The 24,766-nt window shown below is 39.1% G+C and overlaps 1 protein-coding gene across 3 annotated transcripts; it reads left to right on the forward strand.

Annotated features, from left to right (window-relative positions):
- Window positions 1-24,766, forward strand: Ifi208 (interferon activated gene 208). 3 transcript variants are annotated; one of them, NM_001162938.2, is made up of 7 exons: window positions 38-339; window positions 4,051-4,335; window positions 5,303-5,409; window positions 9,038-9,991; window positions 17,040-17,107; window positions 21,945-22,242; window positions 23,778-24,766. In NM_001162938.2, the coding sequence occupies exons 2-7, from the start codon at window positions 4,059-4,061 to the stop codon at window positions 23,838-23,840; spliced, it is 1,767 nt and encodes a 588-aa protein (NP_001156410.1). In that variant the 5' UTR covers window positions 38-339; window positions 4,051-4,058; the 3' UTR covers window positions 23,841-24,766. The 3 variants fall into 3 exon arrangements, with proteins under 3 accessions (XP_011237031.1, NP_001156410.1, NP_001366410.1); XM_011238729.2 differs by having other exon boundaries at window positions 1-339; window positions 21,945-24,766; NM_001379481.1 differs by lacking the exons at window positions 9,038-9,991; window positions 17,040-17,107; window positions 21,945-22,242; window positions 23,778-24,766 and adding an exon at window positions 5,774-6,705.

A 24,766-nucleotide genomic window follows, 5' to 3' on the forward strand; every position in this document is an offset into this window, starting at 1 on the left:
TGTCCACTCCCCACAAAGTAGCACAGGATGAGAAACCAGTTCCCCTCAGTCTGAGCAGCTGTGCAGTGACTCTACCCAGTGTCAGCTTTCCATCTCTCTCTGAAAACACTTCATTGTCTCAGAATTTCAGGAGATTACAAAATCCTCTGGATCACCTTCTGAGAGATTTACTATTTGCTCTTCACACACACACTCACACACAGACACAGACACACACAGACACACACACATACACAGACACAGACACAGACACACACTCACTCACTCACTCACTTGCTCACTCACTCACTGCTTCCTGCCCTGCAAAGGCTGGATACCACTGAAGAATTTTCTGAAGAGGTGAGTCCTCCCCGTGCTTTCTCTATGAATGCACAAGACTACAGGTGAAATCCCTGTTGATCTTTAGGTTGAGAGAGAAGGAAGCCAAGCTGGTGGCTGCTACACTGAGCAGTGAATCTGCAGTATCTGAATTCAGGTCCTTGGCTCATAATGATGCTAGGCATCCTGATTCCTCCACCAGTAAGACTGACTGGAAAACAGGCATATTTCAGATTATAAAATATACTCTTTAGAGGTAAGCCAGGGTAAGTGAATAATAAGAAATAGATAGCTTTAGTTTTCTTGGCTGGAGAGTGCTTGGAACCTGGTGGTTGTAGTGAATGGCTGGGCAAAGGATGTGTTTGTGACAGGAAAAATTGTCATGAGGTAATAATACCCAGTGAAAAATGCATCTAGCTCTCAGGCTGCATTATCTAGTATTGCAACCATACATAGTCTGGGCACCAATGGGCATATGTGGTCAAAGGTGTCCCAGATTCACAGTGATTGCAAACCTGGGGTTTTATTGACTCAAGAAGCACATTACATGGTATTCATTCACTTCTACTTTAAGTGGATATGATGATATTGTAGACATTGTTAGTCTCTATCATCCTGGAAGTTAATTGCTTTGGTTTATTTGTCTTTTAGTTTTCTTTGATTTTGTCTTCTGGTGGTAAGATTTAGAAAAGAGTTGGAGGGTTCATCAGAACTAGATGTATACTTCACACTTTTAGACTCTTCTGCAGTCTCTCTGCGCACTATGGTTGATCTATCACTTATTAGGTGTATTAATTATGCTGCCCAGACTTTCTAAGATTTTACAAAGTTACAACCCTGTTCTTTTTTAAATTAAGATAAATAAAACATGCATAAAAATTTGATTCTTAAGTTATTATTAGACTTTCTATTATTAAAACACTTTTCTATTTTTAGGAGGTAAACTATTTTCATTCTTTTGGTTTTCTGAGAAGAATTTTTATTTTTGGTTCTAATTAAGACAATGCTAATATAGAAAAATTGGCTATTAGTTACTATAAAAAAGATTTATTTTATAATTTCCATGAATGCATGTCTTAATGGTAACCTTTAGATGCATGTGTTAAAGAAAATTTGACAAAAGATGTTAATTAACAAATTGTGTTAGGTCCTCTAGGGTAGGTTGAGGACACATTTTTCTGGATTTTATTATGACTACTTCTTTTATGGGACATCTGCATTACTTTTCTTGTCTTCTCTTTATGACTCAAGTGGCTAACAAGTGAAGACAACATTACTGAGCTTATGTTGTTTCTTCCTTCAGTGGTCCTGTTAATGTCCTTCCTGTCTCTCCTCTCTCTGAGGAGAGTTTCACTCCTGAGGCAGAGACTCACCCAGTTTTCACCTTGCTTAGGCTTTACTCTGAGGAGCTCTCAACTGCACATACTATTTTCTTACCACACTTCCAAGAGCTCTTCCTGGTGCATTAGCTCATCTGAAACTGCCGAGGCGCTGATGCCAGAGTGTACTGTTGAGGCTTTCTTCTCTGAGTGTGAATTGGTCTACATTCAGACACTTATTCTCAGGTTTTATTTCATGTAGGTTAAGTTAAGGGTACCTCTTTGCACCATTGGGGATGAGTATACTTTGATATCTGGGATTTGCTGGCTGAAGATGGGTTTTAATGTAAATACCTGAAATACTATACTACTGAATATTGTTGAGATTGAGATCATTATTGCAAAATTAAAAAAATAATATTTTAACAGCAAAGAATGAGCATTTACATGTAATCAGATTATATACAAAATATCAAGATCTCCTGTCATTTCACATCAGTTTATATTTTGGCATAAGTTTCTTTTCAAAATCATAAAATAAATACAACCTTCAAAATTTTGAAACTCCTTTGGTTTGTAGTATCTAAGGCCATTGTTGTATAAAGTCATCCTACTATTTTGCTGAAAACTGATTGCTCTAGAGAATATGGTCTTTCATATGATCTAATCTTCTTTAGTGTTCCTCACCATCAATGTTCTATTTCTATTTGTAGACTTGCCTTTCATCCTCTGATTCCTGTCTGATAGACAATGCTGTTGAAAAAAGTTAGTAGTCTGAGAACATTTAGCACTCTGATTAGAATATTACACACACACACACACACACACACACACACACACACACACACACACACAGAGTCTCAGAAAGAGAGAGAGAGACAGAGAGACAGAGACAGACAGATGGATAAAATACCCCATAACTAAAATGACTTATAACTTTAAGCAAATATCAGATTTAATCCACCCTCGAGATTTAACAGGGATGCACAGAAACTCCTAATCATGTATACAAAAGGAACTTTGGTCTAGTGGGAGAATTTTGGGAATTTCCAGAAGGCAAAGTCTCAGTTGATTCTTAAAGATCATCATAGATGGCAGACAGAGAAAGCAATGCAAGAATGGTGATGAGAAGGACACCATCTACTTCACAGAGCATGCCAAGGGAATGGGTGCTGTGCATTCCGAAGTGTGTCATATCACAAATATAAAAGAACCATATGTAAAAGAAACAGATTATCCAAGGACTTCTGAAGTATTTTAAGGATTAAAAAAATTTTTTATTAAAAAAACTGGTCAGCTATTAGCTTATTTTAGCAGCATTTAAACACAGCCTATACAGAGAAAACTGGCACTATGAGCAAGGAAAACCCATTTTAAAAAATCAAGTCTAAAAGGAGAAAAAGCAAGTAGCTATAGAAATAATACCCTCCAGTGAATGCTGCCACCTGGCACTAGAAAGTACCTAGCAAAATGACAATACCAAGGACACAGAAAGCAAGGTCTAACACCTGGTGAGACAGGATGCTAATGGAAGCTGCTTAACAAAGAGCCAAGTGGACTAGAGTCATTGCCTGGGCCAGGTTCATCCTGTTGTAGCCAACACCCATTCCTATACACTGAGAGAACACACAGACCATTTATAGATAAGCCACTTGAGCATGGGCAAGTCAGCAAGTCACAGGGGGATATCTGGGGGCAGGTTCTAGTACCAAATAAAGACAGTGTCAACTAAACTGGACCCCTGAGAGCTCCCAGAGAATGAGCCACCAACCAAAGAGCATAAGCAGGCTGTACCTAGGCCCCTGTCACATATGTAGCAGAGGGCTGGCTCTTCTGGCCTCACTGGGAGAGGATGTGCCTGATCCTGCAGAGATTTGATACACCAGAATGGGAGAATATTGGGGAGGGGGTACTGCCCTCTCAGGGGCAAAGGGGAGGGAAGAACTCTGTGAGGGTGAATCAGGTGGGAGAAGAATAAGTGGGATGTAAATAAATAAATTAACTAAACAATAAGCAATTGTTAAAAGAGAAAAAGGAAGAAGAATGGGGAGAAGAACCAAGGTCCAGGATCAATATACAATGGAAAAAAGGACCTGGGATTTCAACCTTCACAGCCCATACTCTATACACTGTAACTAAAGGTGATTTCCACGCTTTTCCATAACCACCTTCAGCAACCTCACTCACCAATCATCATCATCATCAGGGAAGAGTTCCTTAGACTGATTTACCAACCAAGTGGTTCTGTACTCACTCTTTCCCACAGTGGCACAGTTAGTAATCATGCTCCATTTTTTTTCACATGCACAGCTATGGATAACGCTATGTCAAGGGCTGTTTACTCCCTAGATATGCTCTGTATTTTAAATGGTCTCTTATGTGTGTAATTCAGTCTACTGTTATTTTCTTGTAGGCTTATCCATGACTGGAGAGATGGTGAATTACTACAAGCAAATTGTTCTTCTGTCTGGATTAGAATATATGAATGACTATAACTTTAGAGCACTTAAGTCCTTACTGAACCATGACCTAAAACTGACTAAGAACATGCAAGATGATTATGACAGAATTAAGATTGCTGACTTAATGGAAGAAAAGTTCCCAGAGGATGCTGGATTGAGCAAACTGATAGAAGTATGTGAAGACATTCCAGAACTTGCAGCTCGTGTTGATATACTTAGAAAAGAGATGGAGAAAGGTAAGAGAGAAGCAGTCTGTATGCCCACTTTTTCTCTACCCTCCCTAACCTTGCCAGCACCTTGTAGTGATGATAACTGATAAGTGTATACATCAGGACCTATAAAATGGTACCACTTTAAATGATGGAAACTTAGGGAACTCCTTTCCTACAAAGAAGTGTAATGGGTTTGGAGGTAGATGTCTTTGGGGTGGGTCAAGGAAAGAAAACAAAACACAGAAGCTACTTGGAGAAACAGTAGCTTCCAATAGAGGGGAATGGGTAGAAAGTTACAAAGAAAAAACTTAATACCACACTTAAAATTACCCACAATTCCAAATTAAGAAACACCATCATTAGTATGTCTTACGGCAACAAGTGTGAGCCGTCATTGAATTAGAATTCTGAATCTAAGAAATGTGAATTTCCCTTTTGTGAAGTTACTGGGTTCAAAATAAATGGAAACAAAGGTAGGCATACTGCCTCACATAGTGATCTTAGCACTCAGCAGGCTTGGGCAGAGAGATCTCCAGTTCAAGGCTAGCCTGGGGTTCATGGTGAGATCCTGTCTTAAGAAAATAGAAAGGAGCCCAGAAGGTAAACAATGGAATCTCACTGTTATGCCTCTGTTACATGCCAGGACTGCTTACATCTTCTTCCTCTGTTTCTCTAGTTTGGGGTGACCAATACAATATAATCTGTCATATTGTCATGCAAATCTTATATTCTTAAAAGCAAATTATAGGATAAAAAGGCTGAGATGGGGCTTGGCTGGGATGCATACAAGTCCCCAAGAGGGATGAGTGTCATGCCACTTGTACCTGAGAAGAGCAAGGAAACCCAGAGGCATTTCCTGTGTCTGTATTGTTGGTGGCAGGGACAGGAAATGTACTGAGACATAAGCAGGAGGCAAATGCAGGAAATGGACTTCAGGCCTCTTACAACAGGAGAGCTTCATATATTAATTGTCTTTTCTTTATTTCATCAGTTAAAAATAAAACCAAAATAAAATCGGAATCCAGTCCTCTCCCACTTACCTCCAGCCTGATGGAAGCTTGGGAAGTAGAACCAGCTATGGTGACAGCTTCATCAGAGGTACACAGTCTAAAATCTCACTGAAAAAGCATCCACTAAGCTTGTTCTTTCCAGGACTTTCCTCTGAGTACTTAGTCTGCGCCCCTCATGTGTGCCAAGAACCTAGCTGAACAAAATGAAGGGTGAACATATTCATAATTTCTGGTCACTCATTTTGTTTTAAAACTGAAGAAGTAATGTTTACTTCATTATAATAATTTCCTGCAACAAATATATAAAATCATTACTAGCTTTGTGAGTGTGTGTGTGTGTGTGTGTGTGTGTGTATGTGTGTGATTTATATACATGTGTGTGCATGATATCACTGATGTCAAAGAGGACTTCAAATACTCTGCTTAATCACTCTCTGCCTTACTCCTTTAAGATACAGTCTCTCCCTGAACCTGGAGCTGTGCTGGTAGGCAGCAAGCCTCAGAGACCATCCCATCTATGCCTTTCATGGTGCTGGAGTCACATACAGAAAGCCAAAATTTTTATGAGGATGCTGGGATCTGATCATAGGTCCTCATGTATGTGCAGCAAATACTCTTCTCCCATAAGTCACCTCTCAAATCCCTCATTCTTCCTTTTGAGAACATTTGCAAAATAGCATTCAGTTTAAGGACATGACCTTCCAAAGCCTGTTAAAGGACGTTAAACTCCTTTTTGAGAACATTCTTCCTTTTGAGAACATTTGCAAACGTAGCAGCCAGTTTAAGGATATGACCTTTCACAGCCTGTAAAAGGACATTAAACTCAACTTGTACTTTCTAAATGTAGGTGTTCTCCCACCAAGGACATGTGCATAGAGTAGTGATGTGCATGAAGTGCTTCTGTTCATGGACAAGAGGATCCTATGCTCTTGTATGGTCAAAGTGCAGTTCCCAAGGAATCAATAGACTCAGAATGCACTAACATGGAATTATTTATCTTGGGATTAAAATAATTGTTCTGTATACAATTTTAAAACACATGACAAGAACTGAGGATAAAACCCCATAGTGGAACCTAACTTGGCACACAAAAGTACCCAAGTTCAAACTCTAATACACAAAAGAGAAGATGAGCCATTAGAAGTAGAAAATGTCTGCATTTTTTCCTTTAAGAAAAGGGGAAATAAACTACAAACCCCTGAAGCCTGCACAATTCCATCATGTGACTAAATCAACCATCACATTATCAAATGCTTCCATGAAGACCTCAGTGAGAAGCTTTTGTTCTTGACAGGGATATGTTATTAAGAAACAATTTATGGTCTTAACAGGCTACATATAGTAGTTTCATTTCACTAGGACTATCACATAATTTGATCATTTAAATCACTTTACCTGTACATACATTTAAAAGAGTTATGATTGGGCTTCCTTTATACTTGGCAAGTGTTCTACCTACCAGGTGAGCTACAATTTGTTTGGCAGAAATATTAACTCTATTCATTCAAGATACTCCAGACTTCTTCACAATGATAAAAATCTTGAAGCAGCTTATCATCCAATCTCCCACTAACTTATTTATTTAATGTAGCCATTCATTCTTTTATACTGTACATTGTGAAACCCTGAAAATCACTTACAAATGTTTACTTTATTGAATTCTATCATACCAGGAATCTCTATATGACCAATGTTTTGTCATTTTACTTATTACAATTGTTTTACTTTGAATATAAAATCAATGTTCACATCTAATTATCTGTCTTCATAAGTAATGATAATATAATTAAAACATACCTAAGCCTGAAGAAAAGGCCATAAATAATCAGTTTTGTTTGGATGACATCAACTCTTTTATTTCATTTTTCTTTGTTTTTGTTTGTTTGAGCAAACACTTTTTTTTCCATTTTTTATTAGGTATTTAGCTCATTTACATTTCCAATGCTATACCAAAAGTCCCCCATACCCACCTACCCCCTCTCCCCTACCCACCCATTCCCCCTTTTTGGCCCTGGCGTACCCCTGTACTGGGGCATATAAAGTTGAACAAACACATTTTAATGACTATATTTTACAATTACACTGGCAAATCATGCATTGGATGTGATTCTGGGCAGCAAATCTACACAGTCCTTTGCAACTGGACCTGTGAAAGCAAAGCACTTCATCTCTCCTATTGTTTACTATGCCTACTACATTATCTTCAGAATAAACAAAACCCTGTCTTTTCACTGGTATGGATTTCTTTGTCAAATTACCATTGCTGGATGCATCTATTTCTTTCTTTTGTTTCTCAGAAGACTTACATACTGAAGGATCGAAAACAAGCAAAGAAAACAGTGACAATTAAGATGGCAATTAAGGTTTTACATGATCTCATTTTTATTACTTTTTACTTTTAAAGCTAAGTTTAAAATATTTTAAGTATTATGCCTCCTGTAAGTTTACATAAGTATATTAAAAGGTCCTAAACATGTGTATTGCCTTATGTACACATACTTCTTATATGTGTGCTTATAGTCTTATATACAGTAGTTTCATTTAACCAAATATAAAAGGTCCTTATATTTAAAGGGCCTTTGTTGTGGAAGATTAAAAAAAAATCGATGCTACCACCAGCAAGGCACCAGTGGTGGGCAGGCCAGCCTTTTCTCAGCCTGACTGACTCTCTGACTCAGAGACCCGAAATCTCTCCACTAAGTTCCCATGGCGGGTCATTGCCATGCAGGCCCCATGGTTCCATATTCCCATGGATAGCTGGGGTGCCCTGCCACCATTCCTTTCTCTGGAACCCAGCTGAGTAGCCATGTGAAGGAAAACCCCACACAATCTTAGTTTATAATCAGCAGGTAACACAATCTCTGGGCTCAGCAGCTAGCATTCTAATTTGTAAGCTATTCTAAGTTATAAATCCTCCAGGCGAATCTGCCATCTGTACCAGGGGCTTCTGCTACCTACATTTAGTCCTCCATGCTCTCTCTGGTCCTAAAGCAAGAATCTTTCTCTTGCCTTCCCTCTTCCTCTCTCCCACTGGGAAATCCCACCTACTCACCCATTGATTGGCTCCTTGAAATCTTTATTTATTAGGGGAAGGTTCTGCCACACACCTGAATCTAAGCAAATATTAAAATGAGTCCTGCCTAGCAAGTACTAGGCAAATACTGTATCAACTGAGCTCCATCTGATCTCCCGAAAATTTAACTCTGTGGTCCATATCTCAGGGAATCTGATACACAGTTCTTATTGGATCACCTGAAAGGAGAGTGACAGGGGCGGGGTGGGGGATTCTTGTGTCCTAAAAAGCAGACACTTTGAAGTGATTTCTTTGGAAAGATAAGGGGAGAAAAACCCACAAATGGGAGCCAGTTTTGCTTGTATGGCTTGTTTCCCATCCAGTAACTCTGAGTTGAATAATACCAGGTTCCCTTTTCTTTGTTTTATAAGATATGCAGAGTCAGTATTCTGAGCCAGACCAGTGAAATTCAGTGTCCACGTTTCTAAGAGACATTCTGATTGGAAAGGAAGGGGCTAGGTTTAGGAAGTACTTACATGGAATCTAAATATGCCTCATGCAGCCCAGATGGGGTAGGTTAGTTATGCTGGGGACGCTGGCAGAGCAGAAGTAGTTTTGAATCAGTTCAAAGATGTGTTTGATCTGATTTTTTGAAAACTGTTTAGTAGGATACAAAGAATTTTTCAAAACTATTTCCTTTCAGGAAAGCAAAGATACTATCCCTGAATCACCTGATACCATGACAACACAGTTTTTGGAGGAAAAGCCTAAGTTTCCATTACTTTCAGCAACCAGCACAAGCCAGGCTGAGGGTGAACCACTGACTCCCCAGAGGTTTCCAACAACAGCCTCCAGCAGTCTCCAGACACCCCTGGAGCCTACAGAAATATTGTCCACCATATTGGCAACATCTCAGGGTTCTTCAGCACCATATTCCACCTGTGACAAATCTTCTCGGGTGCCTCCAGTGACAGTCTCCAGCAGCCTCCAGACCATCCAGACCTGTCAGGCAACCTCAACACTTCCTTGTAGTCACCACACTTCTCTGGAGTCTCCAAAAACAGAGCCCAGCAGTGTCCAGGCCACTCAGATGACTCAAGCAATAAAGGCAAGTGGTCATAATTGTCCTCAGGTGCCTGCATCAGCAGTATCCAGCAGTTTCATTAAACCTCAGGTGACCCCAGCAATGTTACTCAGCGGTGTCCAAACTCCTTTGATGCCTCAAGCAACAGTGCCCAGCCGTGCCCAGACCTTTCAACTAACCCCAGCAAAAATGACCAGTGGTTGTAATAGTCCTCAGATGTCTGCAGCAACAGTATACAGCAGTTACAGTAACCCTCAGGTGACTCCAGTGCACAGCAGTGTCCAGATCTTGCAAATGAACCTAGCAGCAATGACCATTGGTTGTAATAGTCCTCATGTATCTGCAGCAACAGTATCCAGCCCTTACAATAACCCTTGGGTGACTCCAGCAACATTTCCCCGAAATGCCCAGACCTTGCAACTCTACCCAGCAGCCATGGCCCATGCCTGTAATAGTCCTCAGGTGTCTGCAGCAACAATATCCAGCAGTTACAATAATACCCCTCAGGTGTCTTCTGTAACAGTGCCCAGGAGTTTTCCTGCCATGTCTCTGTCTCCAGCAAAGCCACTCAAGGTAATGACTGGTTATTCTCATCATATAATGACGACAATAATTAACTTAATCTTGGAAGACATTCTGATTAACCCTCTATGATGTATACTGTCTTGTTGAAATAAGTCACTATCTATTTTAAACATATGATTTGAGGTCCTTCCTATATTCATTTTACACTCCTCTTATTCTATGGTGCATTACAAAATCCTACATTTCATTGAACACCTAAACACCCTTGTTCTTTAAGGGACACAATTAAGCATTTATTTCATTTTACTTTTTTTGTTGTTATTTTGACTTTCATTTTTTTATTTTTTACCATAGGTGAGGTATTTAAGTGCAAAATATAATGTAGAAATATAAAATGTATTCTCAATGATTTCTTTTTAAATTTAATTTTATTTGTTATTAATATTTTACACTCCACATTCCATTCCCCGCCCCTCCCTATACACCCTCTGACTGCTCCAGACCTTCTCTCTACCCCATCTAAACTCCCTGGGGCCTTCAGTATCTTGAGGTATAGGTGCATCATCTCTGAATGAACACAGACATGGAAGTCCTCCACTGATTGTGTGTTGGGGGCCTCATATCAGCTGGTGTATGCTGTCTGTGTGGTGGTCTAGTGTTTGAAAGATCTCAGGGATGCAGATTAATTGAGACTGCTGGTCTTCTTACAGGATCACCCTTCTCCTCAGCTTCTTCCAGCATTCCCTAATTCAGTAACATGCTTCTGTCTATTGGTTGGCTGCAAATATCTGAATCTGACACTTTCAGCTGCTTGTTGGGTATTTCAGAGGGCAGTCATGATAGATCCCTTTTTGTAAGCACTCCATAGCCTCAGTAATAGTGTTAGGCCTTGGGACCTCCCCTTGAGCTAGATTCCACTTTGGACCTGTCACTGAACCTTCTTTTCGTCAGGCTCTTCTCCATTTCCATACCTGTAATTCTTTCAGACACAAACAAGTATGGGTCAGAGGTGTGACTGTGGGATGGCAACCCATCTCTCACTCTTCCTGCTGGAGGTGGGCTCTATAAGTTCCCTCTCCCTACTGTACAAATCGAATTCATCCAAGGTCCCTCCCTTTGAGTCCTGAGAGTCTCTTTCCTCCCAGGTCTCTTGTGCATTCGGGAGGGTCCCCCCAACCTATCTCCTGGGGTTTCCTGTTTCCATTCTTTCTGTTGGCCCTCAGGGCTTCAGTCCTTTTCCCTCACCCAATACCAGATCAGGTTCCCTTCTCCCAGCCACTCCTGCCTCGCCCTGTCCACTTTCCCTCCCAGGTCCCTTCCTCACTCCCAACTTGTGACTGCTTCCTTCTCCCTCCCTCACTTGGGCACTTCAGTTTGTTGAACTTTTTAAATTCTGTGGACTGTATCTTGGATATTCTGTACATTTATTTATTTATTTATTTATTTATTTATTTATTTATTTATTGGCTAATATCCACTTAATAGTAAGTACATACAATACATGTCCTTTTGGGTCTGAGTTACCTCACTCAGGATGATATTTTCTAGTTTCATCTATTTCCATGCAAAACTCAGGATGTCCCATTCTTAATAGCTGGGTAGTATTCCATTGTGTAAATGAACCACATTGTCTGTATCCATTCTTCTGTCATGGGACATCTAGGTTGTTTCCAGCTTCTGTCTATCACAAATAAGGCTGCTATGAGCATAGTGGAACCTGTGTCCCTGTAGCATGATGGGACATCTTTGGAGTATATTCCCAAGAATGGTATATCTGGATCTTCAGGTAGATCTTTTTCCAATTTTCTGAGGAACCTCCAGATTGATTTCCAGAGTGGTTGTACCAGTTTGCAATCCAACTAGCAATGGAGGAGTCTTCCCCTTTCTCCACAACCTCTCCAACATGTAGTGTCAACTGAGGTTTTGATCTTAGCTATTCTGATTGGTGTAAGGAGGAATCTCAGGGTCATTTTGATTTGCATTCCACTGATCACTAAGGACTTTGAACATTTCTTTAGGTGTTTCTCAGCCATTTGAGATTCCTCAGTTGTGCAATCTCAGATTAGTTCTACACCCCATTTTTTAATTGTTTTTTTTGTTGTTGTGTTTTGTTTTGTTTTGGGATGGGGAGTTGATTAGCTTTTTGAGTTCCTTATATATTTTGAATATTAGCCTTCTATCAGATGTGGGGTTAGTGAAGACTTTTTCCCAATCTGTAGGTTGCCGATTTGTCTAATTGACTATGTCCTTTGCCTTACAGAATCATTCCAGTTTCATTAGGTCCCATTTATCAATTCTTGATCTTAAAGCATGAGCTATTCTAGTTCTGTTTTGGAAACTTCCCTCTGTGCCAATGAGCTCAAGGCTCTTTGCCACTTTTTCTTGGACCAGATTCAGTGTATCTTGTTTATGTTGAGGTCCTAGATCCACTTGGGCTTGAGCTTTGTACAAGGTGACATATATGGGTCTGTTTTTATTCTTCTACATATAGATAGCCAGTTAGACCAGCACCAATTATCGAAGATACTTTCTTTTTTTTTTTTTTTCATTGTATATTTTTGGACTCTTTGTAAAAAAAATCAAGTAACCATAACTGTGTGGTTTTATCTCTGCCTCTTCAATTCTATTCTATTGATCAACATGTCTGTCTCTCCACCAATACCATGCAGTTTTTACCACTATTGCTCTGTAGTAAAGCTTGAGGTCAGGGTTGGTGATCCCTCCAGCCATTCTTTCATTATTAAGAATTGTTTTCTCTATTCTGGGTTTTTTGCCTTTCCAGGCGAATTTGAGAATTGCTCTTTCCATGTCTTTGAAAAATTGTGTTGGGATTTTGATGGAGATTGCATTGAATCTATAAATTGTCTTTGGTGGATGGCCATTTTTACTATGTTATTTCTGCCAATCCATGAGCATGGAAGATCTCTCCATTTTCTGAGATCTTCACTTTCTTTCTCCAGAGACTTGAAGTTATTGTCATATAGGTCTTTCACTTGTTTGGTTAGAGTTACCCCAAGATATTTTATACTATTTGTAGCTATTGTGAAGGATATTGTTTCCCTAATTTCTTTCTAATCATGTTTATCCTTTGTGTACAGGAATGTTAGAGATTTGAGTTAATTTTATATCTGGCCACTTTGCTGAAGATTTTTTTATCAGCTGGAGAAGTTCTCTGGAAGAAATTTTGGGGTCACTTATGTATACTATCATATCATCTGAAAATAGTGATACTTTTATTTCTTCTTTACCAATTTGCATCCCCTTGATCTCTTTTTGTTGTCTTATTGTGCTACCTAGCACTTCAAGTACTATATTGAATAGATATGCGGAAAGTGGGCATCTTTGTACTGTCCTAATTTCAGTGGGATTGCTTCAAGTATGTCTCTATATAATTTGATATTGCCTGTTGTTTTGCTGTATATTGCTTTTACTATGTTTTATTGAATTCCTCATCTCTTTAGTACTTTTAACATGAAGGGATGTTGTATTTTGACAAGTGATTTTTCAGCATCTAAGAAGATGATCATGTTAATTTTTTCTTTGAGTTTGTTTATATAGTGTATTTTCACTAATGAATTTCCATATGTTGCACCATCCCTGAATCCTTGGGATTCACCTACTTGATCGTGGGGAATGATGGTTTTGTTCTTGGATTTGGTTTGCAAGAATTTTATTGAGTATTTTTGTATCAATATTCATAAGCTAGATTTGTCTGAAGTTCTCTTGTTTGGTTGGGTCCTTGTGTCATTTATGTATCAGAGTAACTGTGGCTTCATAGAATGGCTTAGGTAGTATTCCTTTTGTTTCTACTTTATGGAATAGTTTCAGGAAAATTGGTATCAGGCCTTCTTTGAAGTAATGGTACGATTCTGCATTAAATCCATCTGTCCCTGGGCTTTGTTTGGTTGGGAGGTTTTTAATGACTTCTTCTATTTCCTTGTGTGATATGGGCTGCTTTAGGTAGTTTACCTGCTCTTGGTTTTAACTTTGGTATGTGGCATCTGTCTAGAAAACCATCCATTTCATCTAGATTTTACAGTTTGAGTATAGGCTTTTATAGTAGGATCTGATGATTTTTAAAAATTTTCCTCCACTTCTTTTGTTACGTCTCTTTTTTCATTTCTGATTTTATTAATTTGGATACTGCCTCTTGACCCTTTAGGTAATTTGGCTAGGGGTTTATCTATCTTGCTGATTCTTTCAAAGAACCAGCTTTTGTTTTTGCTGATTCTTTGTATTGTTTTCTTTGTTTCTTTTTGGTTAATTTCAACCCTGAGTTTGACTATTTCCTGCCTTCTACTCCTCTTAAGTGAGTTTGCTTCTTTTTGTTCTAGGGCTCTCAGGTGTGCTATTAAGTTCTTATTTTAAGATCTCTCCAGTTTCTTTACCAGGGCCCTTGGTGTTATGAACTTTCCCTTAGCACTGCTTTCACTGTGTCCCATAGGTTTGGGTATGATGTGTCAACATTTTCATTAAATTCCAGAAAGTCTTCAATTTCTTTCTTAATTTCTTAACTGTTCAAGTTAACACTGAGTAAATAATTGTTCAGTTTCCATGTGTATGTGTACTTTCTGTAGTTTTTGCTGTCATTGAAGACGAGCCTTAGGCCATGGTGGTCTAATAGAATGCATGGTATTATTTCAATCTTCTTGTATATGTTGAGGGTTGTTTTGTGACCAATTATATGCTCGATTATGGAGAATGTACCATGAGGTGCTGAGAAGAAGGATTTTTTTTTTCTTTTAGGGTGAAATGTTCTGTAGATATCTGTTAAATCCTTTTGGTTCACAACCTCATTTAATTTCACTGTGTCTCTGTTTAGTTTCTGTTTCAATGACCTGTCCATTGGTGAGAGTGGAATGTTGAAATCCCCCACTATTATTGTGTGGGGTTCAATGTGTGTTTTGAGTTTTAGTAAAGTTTCTTTTTTTAAATTTGGGTGCTCTTGCATTTGTGCATAGATTTTCAGAATTGAGACTTTTCTTTTTGTGGATTTTCCCCTTGATGAATATGAAGTGTCCTTCATCACACTTGATAACTTTTGGTTGAAAGTCTATTTTATTCGATATTAGGATGGCAGCTCCTGCTTGTTTCCTTGGACCACTTGCTTGGAAGACCTTTTTCTATCTTTTTACTCTGAGATAGTTTTTGTCTTTGTTGTTGAGGTGTGTTTCTTGTATGCAACAAAAAGCTAGATCTTGTTTGTGTATCCAGTCTGTTAGCTTATGTCTTTTTATAGGTGAGTTGAATCCATTATTATGGAGAGATATTAAAGAAAGACACTGTTGGTTCCTGACATGTTTGTTTGTGTAGGTGTATTCATTTGTGTGTGGCTCTCTGATTTTGACTTTGTTGTAAGGTGCTTAATATCTTGTCCTTTCTTTGGTGCAGGTATCTTTCTTATGTTGGTGTTTTCCTTCCAGGATCCTCTGTATGGCTTGGTTGGTAGATAGATACTGTTTGAATTTGCTTTTGTCCTGGAATATTTTGTTTTCTCCATCTATGTTGATTGAGAGATTTGCTGGTTATACTAGCCTGGGATGACAGAGTTCTCTTAGAATCTGAATGACCTCTGACCAGGCTCTTCTGGCTTTCATAGCCTTTGATGAGAAGTCTGGTGTAATTCTGATAGGTTTACCATTGTATGTTACTTGGTCTTTTTCCCTTGCAGCTTTTGATATTCTTTCTTTGCTCTGTGCATTTAGTGTTTTGATACTTATGTGATGAGAAGATTATCTTTTCTGGTCCCATTTATTTTGGTGTTCTATAGGCTTCTTGTACCTTTATGTCCATCTCTTTCTTTAGGTTGGGAAGTTTTCTTCTATGATTTTGTTGAAGATACTTTCATGTCCTTTGAGCTGGGAATATTCATTCTCCTATATTCTGATTATTCTTAGATTTGGTCTTTTCATTGTGCCCTGAATTTCTTAGAAGCTTTGAGTTAGGAGTTTTTTATGTTTTGAATTTTTTTTGACAGTTGTCTCAATTTCTTCTACCGAAACTTCTACACCTGAGATTCTCTCTTCTATCTCATATTCTGTTGGTAATATTTACATCTGTAATTTCTGACCTTTTTCCTAGGTTTTTCATTTCCATGTTTGCCTCAATTTGCATTTTCTTTATTGCTTCTACTTCCACTTTTAGGTCTTGGATTGCTCTACTCAATACATTCACCTGTTTATCTGTGTTTTCCTGTCTGCCACACCCACTCCAATGAGGACTGCATGGCAGGCTCAAAAGCTCGGACAAAGTTCTGAGGCAAAAAGTTTCATGGAAACTTAGTGTCCTGGAGCCTTGTCATCCCTGTAGCATGAATGCTCCAAACTTGTTCTTGTGTTAGTTGGTGAATGGATCTGTATGCTTTCTTTCAGTATTGTTTTATTAATAGGTGCCTCCAAGTAATGATTTTACTAATACCTAATACCTAAATCAGGTTTAACTTTGCTTCCTGGCCTTCACCAATATCCTAGGCAGTCCTGGAGCTGACCCTGGGCTTGGAATTTCGTAAGAATGTTACTCATTCAGACAAAATGCCCCAGTGTTTACAGATAGTAATCTGGCATCTCACAGTTTGCCAAATAGGAGCTAGCAATCTCAGAACTAGTTCAAAATAGTAAACTTCGAATCCTCATTACAGTCAGGTATGGCAGACTACATTGTATATTAGAAGAAAGTTGAGTTCTACTGACCAATGGAGATTTCCCTACAGACACTTAAAAGAGCAGCCTGGTTACTCCCATATGCAAGAATTTACAATGGCCTAGGATGAAGGAGGGTTGTGGTTTAAGGAAGAACTAGAGTACTGCATTATTCATGAAAGGTCAGCAAGAGCAGAACCCCCCTGGTGCAAGCTCTCACAAGGCTCAGAGGAATAGCATAAATTGTGACTAGGGTGTGAAATCCTCACCTGGCTGCTGTCAATAGCTGACTTTGATAGGGCTGATCTTATCTCAATTGTAAATATTGCCTGATTCCTCTCCATCTTTATGTAATGCGTTTTTTGTTTTGGCAGCTGTCATCTCAAACAGGGACTTTGGAAAAGTAAGATTTTAATCTCTCTCTCTCTCTTTTCCCTTTCTTCTTTTCTTTTCCTCAGGCAAAGATAGGATCTCATCTGGGTGCTACAGACCAGCTGGTAAAGGATCACCAGTTTGAGGACAATGAGTAAGTTTTATCATGGGGCAGTCTGAGTCAAAAGGGAAACAGTTATTTCTGTCAGTCTTTAAGCACATGTTGTCCAGTCGGAGCCTAAAGGTCTTGGATAAATCCTTACAAGAATTGTATGATTTTGTGTAAAAACATCAGCCCCTGGTTTCTGGAGGAGAGAAGCTTGATATTGGAGGATTGGAAGCAAGTAGGTAAAGATATGAGGAGGTTTCATGAAGAGAATTTATCTAAGGAAGTCCCCAATAATGTCTTTACTCCATGGCAACAAATGAGGGATTTATTGACTGAGAAAACAGACTTAGAATTTCTTGCAGAGGAAGCTCCTTCAGAGCCCTTTGATGATCAGAAAGCAAGACCGTCTGCTTGTGAAAAGAAATGGTGCAATACAGGCAAAAAAGAAGAAAGGTCAGAAAAAAGTGGGACAGAGACAAGTGATGATGAAGGTGATGAGGAGTGAGATTTAAATGAGGAAGTGGCAAGTATGAGCTAGATGGAGAAAGGGATCGTTTTCATGGCCCTGAGGCAGCAGTAAGGAGAAGCCTTTAATCGTGGCACCAACACCAAAACCGCTGACTTTTGCTGCCCCTTGGTTTTGATGCTGCCATGGCAGAAGCAAAAAGACAAGATTTTACTCACTTGCCCAATAATTTACGTAGAAGGTGATGAGCCGCTTTAAAAAAAAAAAACGCTTAAGAGCTACAGTCAGTGGTAAAGATGTTGGGCCCTACCTCACCTTTTACCTTACAGGTTTTGGAATGTAGTAGCGAGCCAGTGGCTTACTCCACACGACTGGCATCAGACAGCAAAGGCTACACTCACTTCCTGAGATTATATTCTCTGTAGAACAGAGTATGAAGAGAAGGCCAGAAAAAATAGTGAAGGAAAACTTGTCAAAACGTGGACCTAAGCCCATGGTGTCCATGCTTCTTGGGCAAAAGGACTTTGCTAGACCAGCAGCACAACTAAAAATTCCAAAGGCAGTGCTGGAAACAATTAATCAGATAGCTATCCGTAGCTTGCGGAGTTTACCCCCACCTGGGGCTAAGTCCACAGTCCTTTCAGAAATGAGGCAAAAGCATGGGTCATACGAGAGTTTTGTGGCTAGATGGGAAGAGGCAGTTTCTAGAATGCTTCCTCCTCTGGAAGGGACTGATACATTAATAAAACAATTGGCTTGGGAAAACTCGAGCACCTTGTGCCAAGACCTGATCAGACCAATCCATAAACCAGGACCCTTACAGGATTATGTTAAAGCATGTATAGATGCTTCATGAACTGTAGTCCAAGGATAGCTTATGCTGCAGCAATGAAGGGACAGAAATTCAGCGCCTATGTCAGAAATACGGGAATGAAGCTACATGTTTCAGTTGTGGAAAACTGGGACACCCGAGAAAGGATTGTAAAAATCCCTCAGGAAACAAGAAGGGCCTTCCTCCAGGTCCCTGACCATGCTGTGGTAAAGGAAAGCACTGGAGAAATGAATGTAAATCAAAGTTCCATAAGTATGGGACGCCACTCACTAAAGAAGTGGGTGAAAACTAGTGAGACAAAAAGCTAGATAGGGAGCAGCCTCTTAGCCCTGGGGAAAAGAGAGGCAGAGTGAAGAGGGTGGTAAAGAATCCACTCCTCTGAATCCAGAGGCTCAGGAATTTACTATCCATCCTTTACCTAGAGCTGCTCCAGGGAGTGCAGGGTTAGATCTGGCAGCTTTAACAGATGTTATAACTTCTAGTTGGAATGGTGTGCATCTCACCTCCACTTCAGTGTTGGGTACCTTGCCTCCAGGAACTGTAGGCCACATTACAGGCCACAGCTCCAGATATAAGAAAAACTTTGAGGTGGTCCCTGGAGTTGTGGACTCTGACACTTTAGGTGAAATTAAAGTTATGGAGAAATTAAGCGTTAAAGGAGACAGTACAGCTTCACAAAAGTCAAAGAATAGCTCAGCTCTTATTATTACCTTATTTACATCTCCCCAATCCTACATTGAAAGGAGAGTGAGGCAAAGGACAATTTGGGTCTATAGATACTGTAGCCTGGGTGCAATAAACTAATGATCAGAGACCTTTTAAGAATATTGTTATTAATGGAAAATCATTTAACGGACTTCTAGATCTAGGAGCTGACAGGTACTGTATTGCAGGTAGAGATTGGCCTTCATCTTGGCCTGTTCACCAGGCATCCTCTACTCTACAAGGGTTAGAGATGGCTGCTAATGTAATCCAAAGTTCACAAATATTAAAATGGAAGTGTGAAGGAAAAACAGGACATGCACAGCCTTATGTCATAGCTTCCCTACTTTTCTCACTTTGGGGAGGAGATATCATGGAGGATATGAATGTTAAACTGGTTACCTCAGACAATTTAAACTGGCAGAATTTTTCCTAGGGGTCACTGATGAGCATTTATAGGCTGATAAAATAGAATAGAGAGATCCAGAGTCTGTGTGTACTAATCAGTGACCCCTAACTGAAGAAAAGATACAGGCTATTGAAGAGCTGGTGAAGAAACAATTAGAGAAAGGACATATAGAGGAGTCCAACAGTCCATGGAATACTCCAATATTGGTTATAAAGAAAATATCAGGGAAATGGAGACTTTTGCAAGATCTTAGAGCAGTAAATTCTACCCTGCATGATATGGGAGCCTTGCAACCAGGGCTCCCTTCACCAGTTGCTATTACAAAACAATACGATATTATAGTTATAGATTTCCAGGATAGCTTCTTCACAATAAAATCCTGAAGATTCCAAAAGATTTGCTTTTAATGTTCCCTCAGTGAATTTGCAAAGGCCGTACAGAAGATTTTGGTGGAAAGTTTTACATCAAGGAATGACTTGTGCCAAAAATTCGTAGATAAGGCTTTATTGGAAGTTAGGAAATCATTCCCTCAAGTATATATAATTCATTTTATGGATGATATTTTATTGGCTTCAGAGAGTAAAGAGCAAACAGAGCAGGTTTTGCAAATAACTATAGAATGTTTAACTAAGTATGGGCTGATAGTAGCTCCAGAAAAAAATTCAGCATAGTAGAGCTTTAAGCTATTTGGGGCATTTAATATGTAAAGATTATATTTTTTTCTCAAAAGGTTACCCTTAGCTTGGATAGACTAAAAACTTTAAATGATTACCAGAAGCTGTTAGGGGATATTAGTTGGGTTAGGCCATATTTGAAGCTTACTACAGGAGACTTGAGTCCCTTATTTAATATCCTAAAGGGCGATACTCATCCCAATTCACCTAGAGTTTTAACTCTAGAAGCCCTATAGGCCATTGCTCTGGTAGAAGAGAAAATTACAGAGGCCATAGTACAGCAATTGGATTATATGAGGGAATGGGATTTCTTAACCCTTAAGACTTTCTATACACATACTGGGCATCTCTGGCAGTAGGGAGTACTGGGATGGATTTATCTACCTCACACTCTTACTTGTTCACGCACTCAATGTTAATTATTAAGGCTCAAACTCGTTCCAAAGAATTGTTTGAAAAAGAAATGCAAAATATAATTATCCCATATAGCAGGCAACAATTGAACAGTTATTGCAGAATGATGAATATTGGGGAATAACTTTACAAGGATATATAGGCCAGATTAAGTATCATTTACCTAGATATCCTTTAAAATGAATTTGCTAAAACTGCTGAATTTGTTTTTCCTAAGAAAATTCCTGAAGAGCCCTTACATGAGGCACTTCTGCTTTTTACAGATGGTTCCTCTAATGGAAGGGAAGTGGTATATAGAGAAAACTAACACCGCCCCCATCCCAATAATAAAAAGGGTAACAGAATTTTCTGCTCAACAAGTAGAAATTACTGTGGTAATTTTAGCTTTAGAAAACTTTCCTCAGGCTTTTAACCTTTATACAGATTCTAAATATGTCACAGGCCTATTTCCAGCCATAGAGACAGCCTTGCTGTCTGGGGAGTCTAAAATTATAAAGCAGTTACTGCAACTACAGACTCTGATTCAGAGTAGAAAGGAAAAATTCTTTATAAGACATATACCTGGACATATGGGACTTCCTGTTCCTCTATCATTAGGAAATTTGCTAACAGACAAATATACTAAAGGAATAATCATGAATGGCATAGAAAGAGCTCAGCAACGTCATCAACTACATCATCAGAATGCTTTAGCACTAAAAAGAATGTTTCAAATTACTAGAGAACAGGCTAGACAGATTGTGAAGCAATGTCAGTACTGCCCAGAGGTGTACCATCCTCAAAAGATGGGCATTAATCCACTGGGCTTAAAGGCACAGGTTCTATGGCAGATGGATATTACTCATGTACAGGAGTTTGGAAAATTGAATTTTGTACTTGTTACAGAGGATACTTTCTCACATGCTGTCATGGCCACTGCCAGAACAGAAGAGGCAGTAAAGGATGTTGTACAACACTTGCTGTTTGTTTTTTATATTTAGGTGTACCTAGGAAAATAAAAGCAGACAATGGACAGGCCTATATTTCTAAAGCATTTGCAAAGTTTTTGAATCAGTGTAAAATTGAGCATGTTACAGGGATTCCTTATAATTCACAAGGACATGCAATAACAGAAATAACTCATCAAGTATTAAAGAATCAGCTTGATAGGGTGAGAGCTGCTAATCAATTTTACTCACCCCATCATGCTGTGATTCATGCTTTGTTTGTAATTAATCATCTTAATACCAATGAACAGGGAGAGACTCCTTATGAGGAGACATTGGGGTCCGGTTGCTTTTAAAGCACAACCTTTAGTAATGTGGAAAGATCTTTTGAATGGAAACTTGAGGGGTCCTGATACTTTAATGACTTTGAAGAGAGGATATGCATGTGTTTTTCCACAGAATGCAGAATCCCCAGTCTGGATTAGGGACAGGCTTATCAGATCAGCCCCGCCTGTCCCGAACACAAAGCCGCACAGAGAAGAGAAGGAGAAAGCAGGAAGAACAGCCGCTTGCAACCAAAATGAAGAGACTCTCCCTATCTCCACCACAGACAACAGCAAGGAGAGTCAACCCGATGCCAACCTGGGGACAACTAAAGAAGCTGACTCGTGAGGCGGAGGGACTAGTACAGAGAACGGGCAACAAGCTTTCATCAGAGACAATGTTTTTGGCCATGCTTGCTTTAATAGCTATGCAGGTGACTGCCATAGCGGGAGAGTTTTTGGGCTTACATACCCAAGCCACCATTTCTTCATCCGGTCGGGTAGAAAGGACAGAATAATATAAAAGTCACGACTAGTAATTCATAGTTTTTGGGTGGATTCCAAGATTTTGGTAGGAATCATCATATTTCCAAGCATGTAAATTATAAGGGAAGGTCTGATGTAGTTCCTAGTTGCCTAGCACTTAAAGGAGCTGTACTGATAGGGTTCTTGCCAGTCAACTATAGATCTTTTGTGACTGTTGCTCATGATAATGAGGATAGGCTCAAGTGCTGGGTATGGAAATTGCAATCTCAGTTGCTTGGATATGAAAATTATAATAAAACTTCTGAGACTGTACCTAGACTACCAGTCCCTGATTGTGTGGTAATTATGGGAGATAAAGATAATGATTATACTTGGAATAGTATGATTACTGAGTACCCTGTGTGGCTAGATTGTGGATTTAAGCATTCAGCTACAGTTTTTCATCCTAGGGGAACTCAAGATAATTTTAATTTAATTTTGCTCTCTTTTTAAGGAACTCTCAGATTATCAATTTCATGGGTTTGATCCTGATATGAGGAATGAGCCTTTGAAATGATATTTCACTCCAGGCTTTGTAGCCCCGATTTGGGTTGGTCATTCTGTTGCATATAATACTACTGCTATTCAAGCAGATTTGTTTAGACTTGTTGCTACTGCTAACATGATCTTTTTAACAAAACCCAAAGCTCAGGTCAACTCCCCTATAGCAGTGAAATCTTGTGTTCCTTATCTGTATGCTACATTGTTGGATAGTTTGACAGAGTTAAGATCACAAATGTTGGCAAGTCTTTTCATATTCATTATAATTCTTGTCAATTAACTAATTGTGTATATCCTAATTTAGATACGGAATCCGCTATTATGATTTTGTTAAAGAGAACTGCTTATGTTTTTGCTGCCTGTGGAAATGATCTTTGGTTTGAGAATTTGGGAATGCAAACTTTGAAAACATTAAGTGAGCTTATTCGACCTAAGAGATTTGTTACAGCTCTGATATGGGGATTACTGCTTTAATAGCAATTATAACTTCTTTTGCATTATCTACCACAGCCCTAGTTCAGCAGCTGCATACTGCTCATTTTGTTAATGAGATGCATAGGAATATTTCCATAGCTCGGTCAGAACTACATCTTATAGACAAGAAACTGGAGGCAAAGGCTAATGCTTTAGAAGAAGTAGTTTTAGCAGTGGGACAGGATATAGCAAATATTAAGGTTAGGTTAGCTACTAAATGTCATGCTTCATTTCAATATATTTGTGTCACACCATTACCTTATAATGCAACTATTAATTGGAAAAAGACTGGAACGGTTAAAGACAGAAATTTCAGATATTAGCAGAAGTCAATTGATGAATTGGCCAGAGATTTAAAAAATAATCTAAGTGCAACGAATCCCTTAGATTGGGTTCAATATATAATCTTGCTTGCTATTATTATTGGCATTATTTTATTCATAATTGTTGTGTTTCTACTCATCTTTAGAGTTCTTCTGAGATTTGTAACTACGACAAGGGAGGACATTCTGGAACTTCATCTGAAAAATAAGAAAGAGGGAATGCTACACAAACTCCAGTGAAGACTGCATGGCAGGCCCAAGAGCTTGGACACAGTGCTGAGGCAAAAAGTTTCATGGAAACTTAATGTCCTGGAGACTTGGCATCCCTGTAGCATGAATGCTCCAAACTTGTTCTTGTGTTAGTTGGTGAATGGATCTGTATGTTTTCTTTCAGTATTGTTTTATTAATAGGTGCCTCTAAGTAATGATTTTACTAATACCTAAATCAGGTTGAATTTTGCTTCCTGGCCTTCACCAATGTCCTAGGCAGTCCTGGAGCTGACCCTGGGCTTGGAATTTCATAAGAATGTTACTCATTCAGACGAAATGCCCCAGTGTTGACAGTTAGTAATCTGGCATCTCACAGTTTGCCAGATAGGAGCTAGAAATCTCAGGACTAGTTCAAAATAGTAAACTTAGAATCCTCATTACAGTCAGGTATGGCAGACTACATTGCATATTAGAAGAAAGTTGAGTTCTACTGACCAATGGAGATTTCCCTACAGACACTTAAAAGAGCAGCCAGGTTACTCCCATATGAAAGAATTTACAATGGCCTAGGAATAAGGAGGGTTGTAGTTTAAGGAAGAACTAGAGTATTGCATTATTCATGAAAAGGTCAGCAAGAGCAGAACCCCCCTGGTGCAAGCTTTCACAAGGCTCAGAGGAATAGCATAAATTGTGACTAGGGTGTGAAATCCTCACCTGGCTCCTGTCAATAGCTGCCTTTAGATAGGTCTGATCTTATCTCAATTGTAAACATTGCCTGGTTTCTGCCAGTCTTTATGTATGCATCTTTTGTTTTGTGTCAGATTACTTCAATGTACCTTGGCTGATGTGTCACCTAACTTCTCTGTTTTCTTCTGTAATATAAATCTGATATTCAGTTTGAGAAATTACATTTAGAGATACAGCA

This window comes from Mus musculus, chromosome 1, assembly GCF_000001635.26.
Source record: "Mus musculus strain C57BL/6J chromosome 1, GRCm38.p6 C57BL/6J".
NCBI lineage: Eukaryota > Metazoa > Chordata > Mammalia > Rodentia > Muridae > Mus > Mus musculus.

Excerpts from the sequence above, each read along its gene's own strand:
- Ifi208 (XM_011238729.2), top strand. The coding sequence starts at position 4,059 with ATGACTGGAGAGATGGTGAATTACTACAAGCAAATTGTTCTTCTGTCT. Across the intron at positions 5,410-9,037 it reads TGGTGACAGCTTCATCAGAG|GAAAGCAAAGATACTATCCC; the intron begins GTACACAGTCTA and ends ATTTCCTTTCAG. Across the intron at positions 17,108-21,944 it reads CACCAGTTTGAGGACAATGA|AATGCAGAATCCCCAGTCTG; the intron begins GTAAGTTTTATC and ends GTTTTTCCACAG.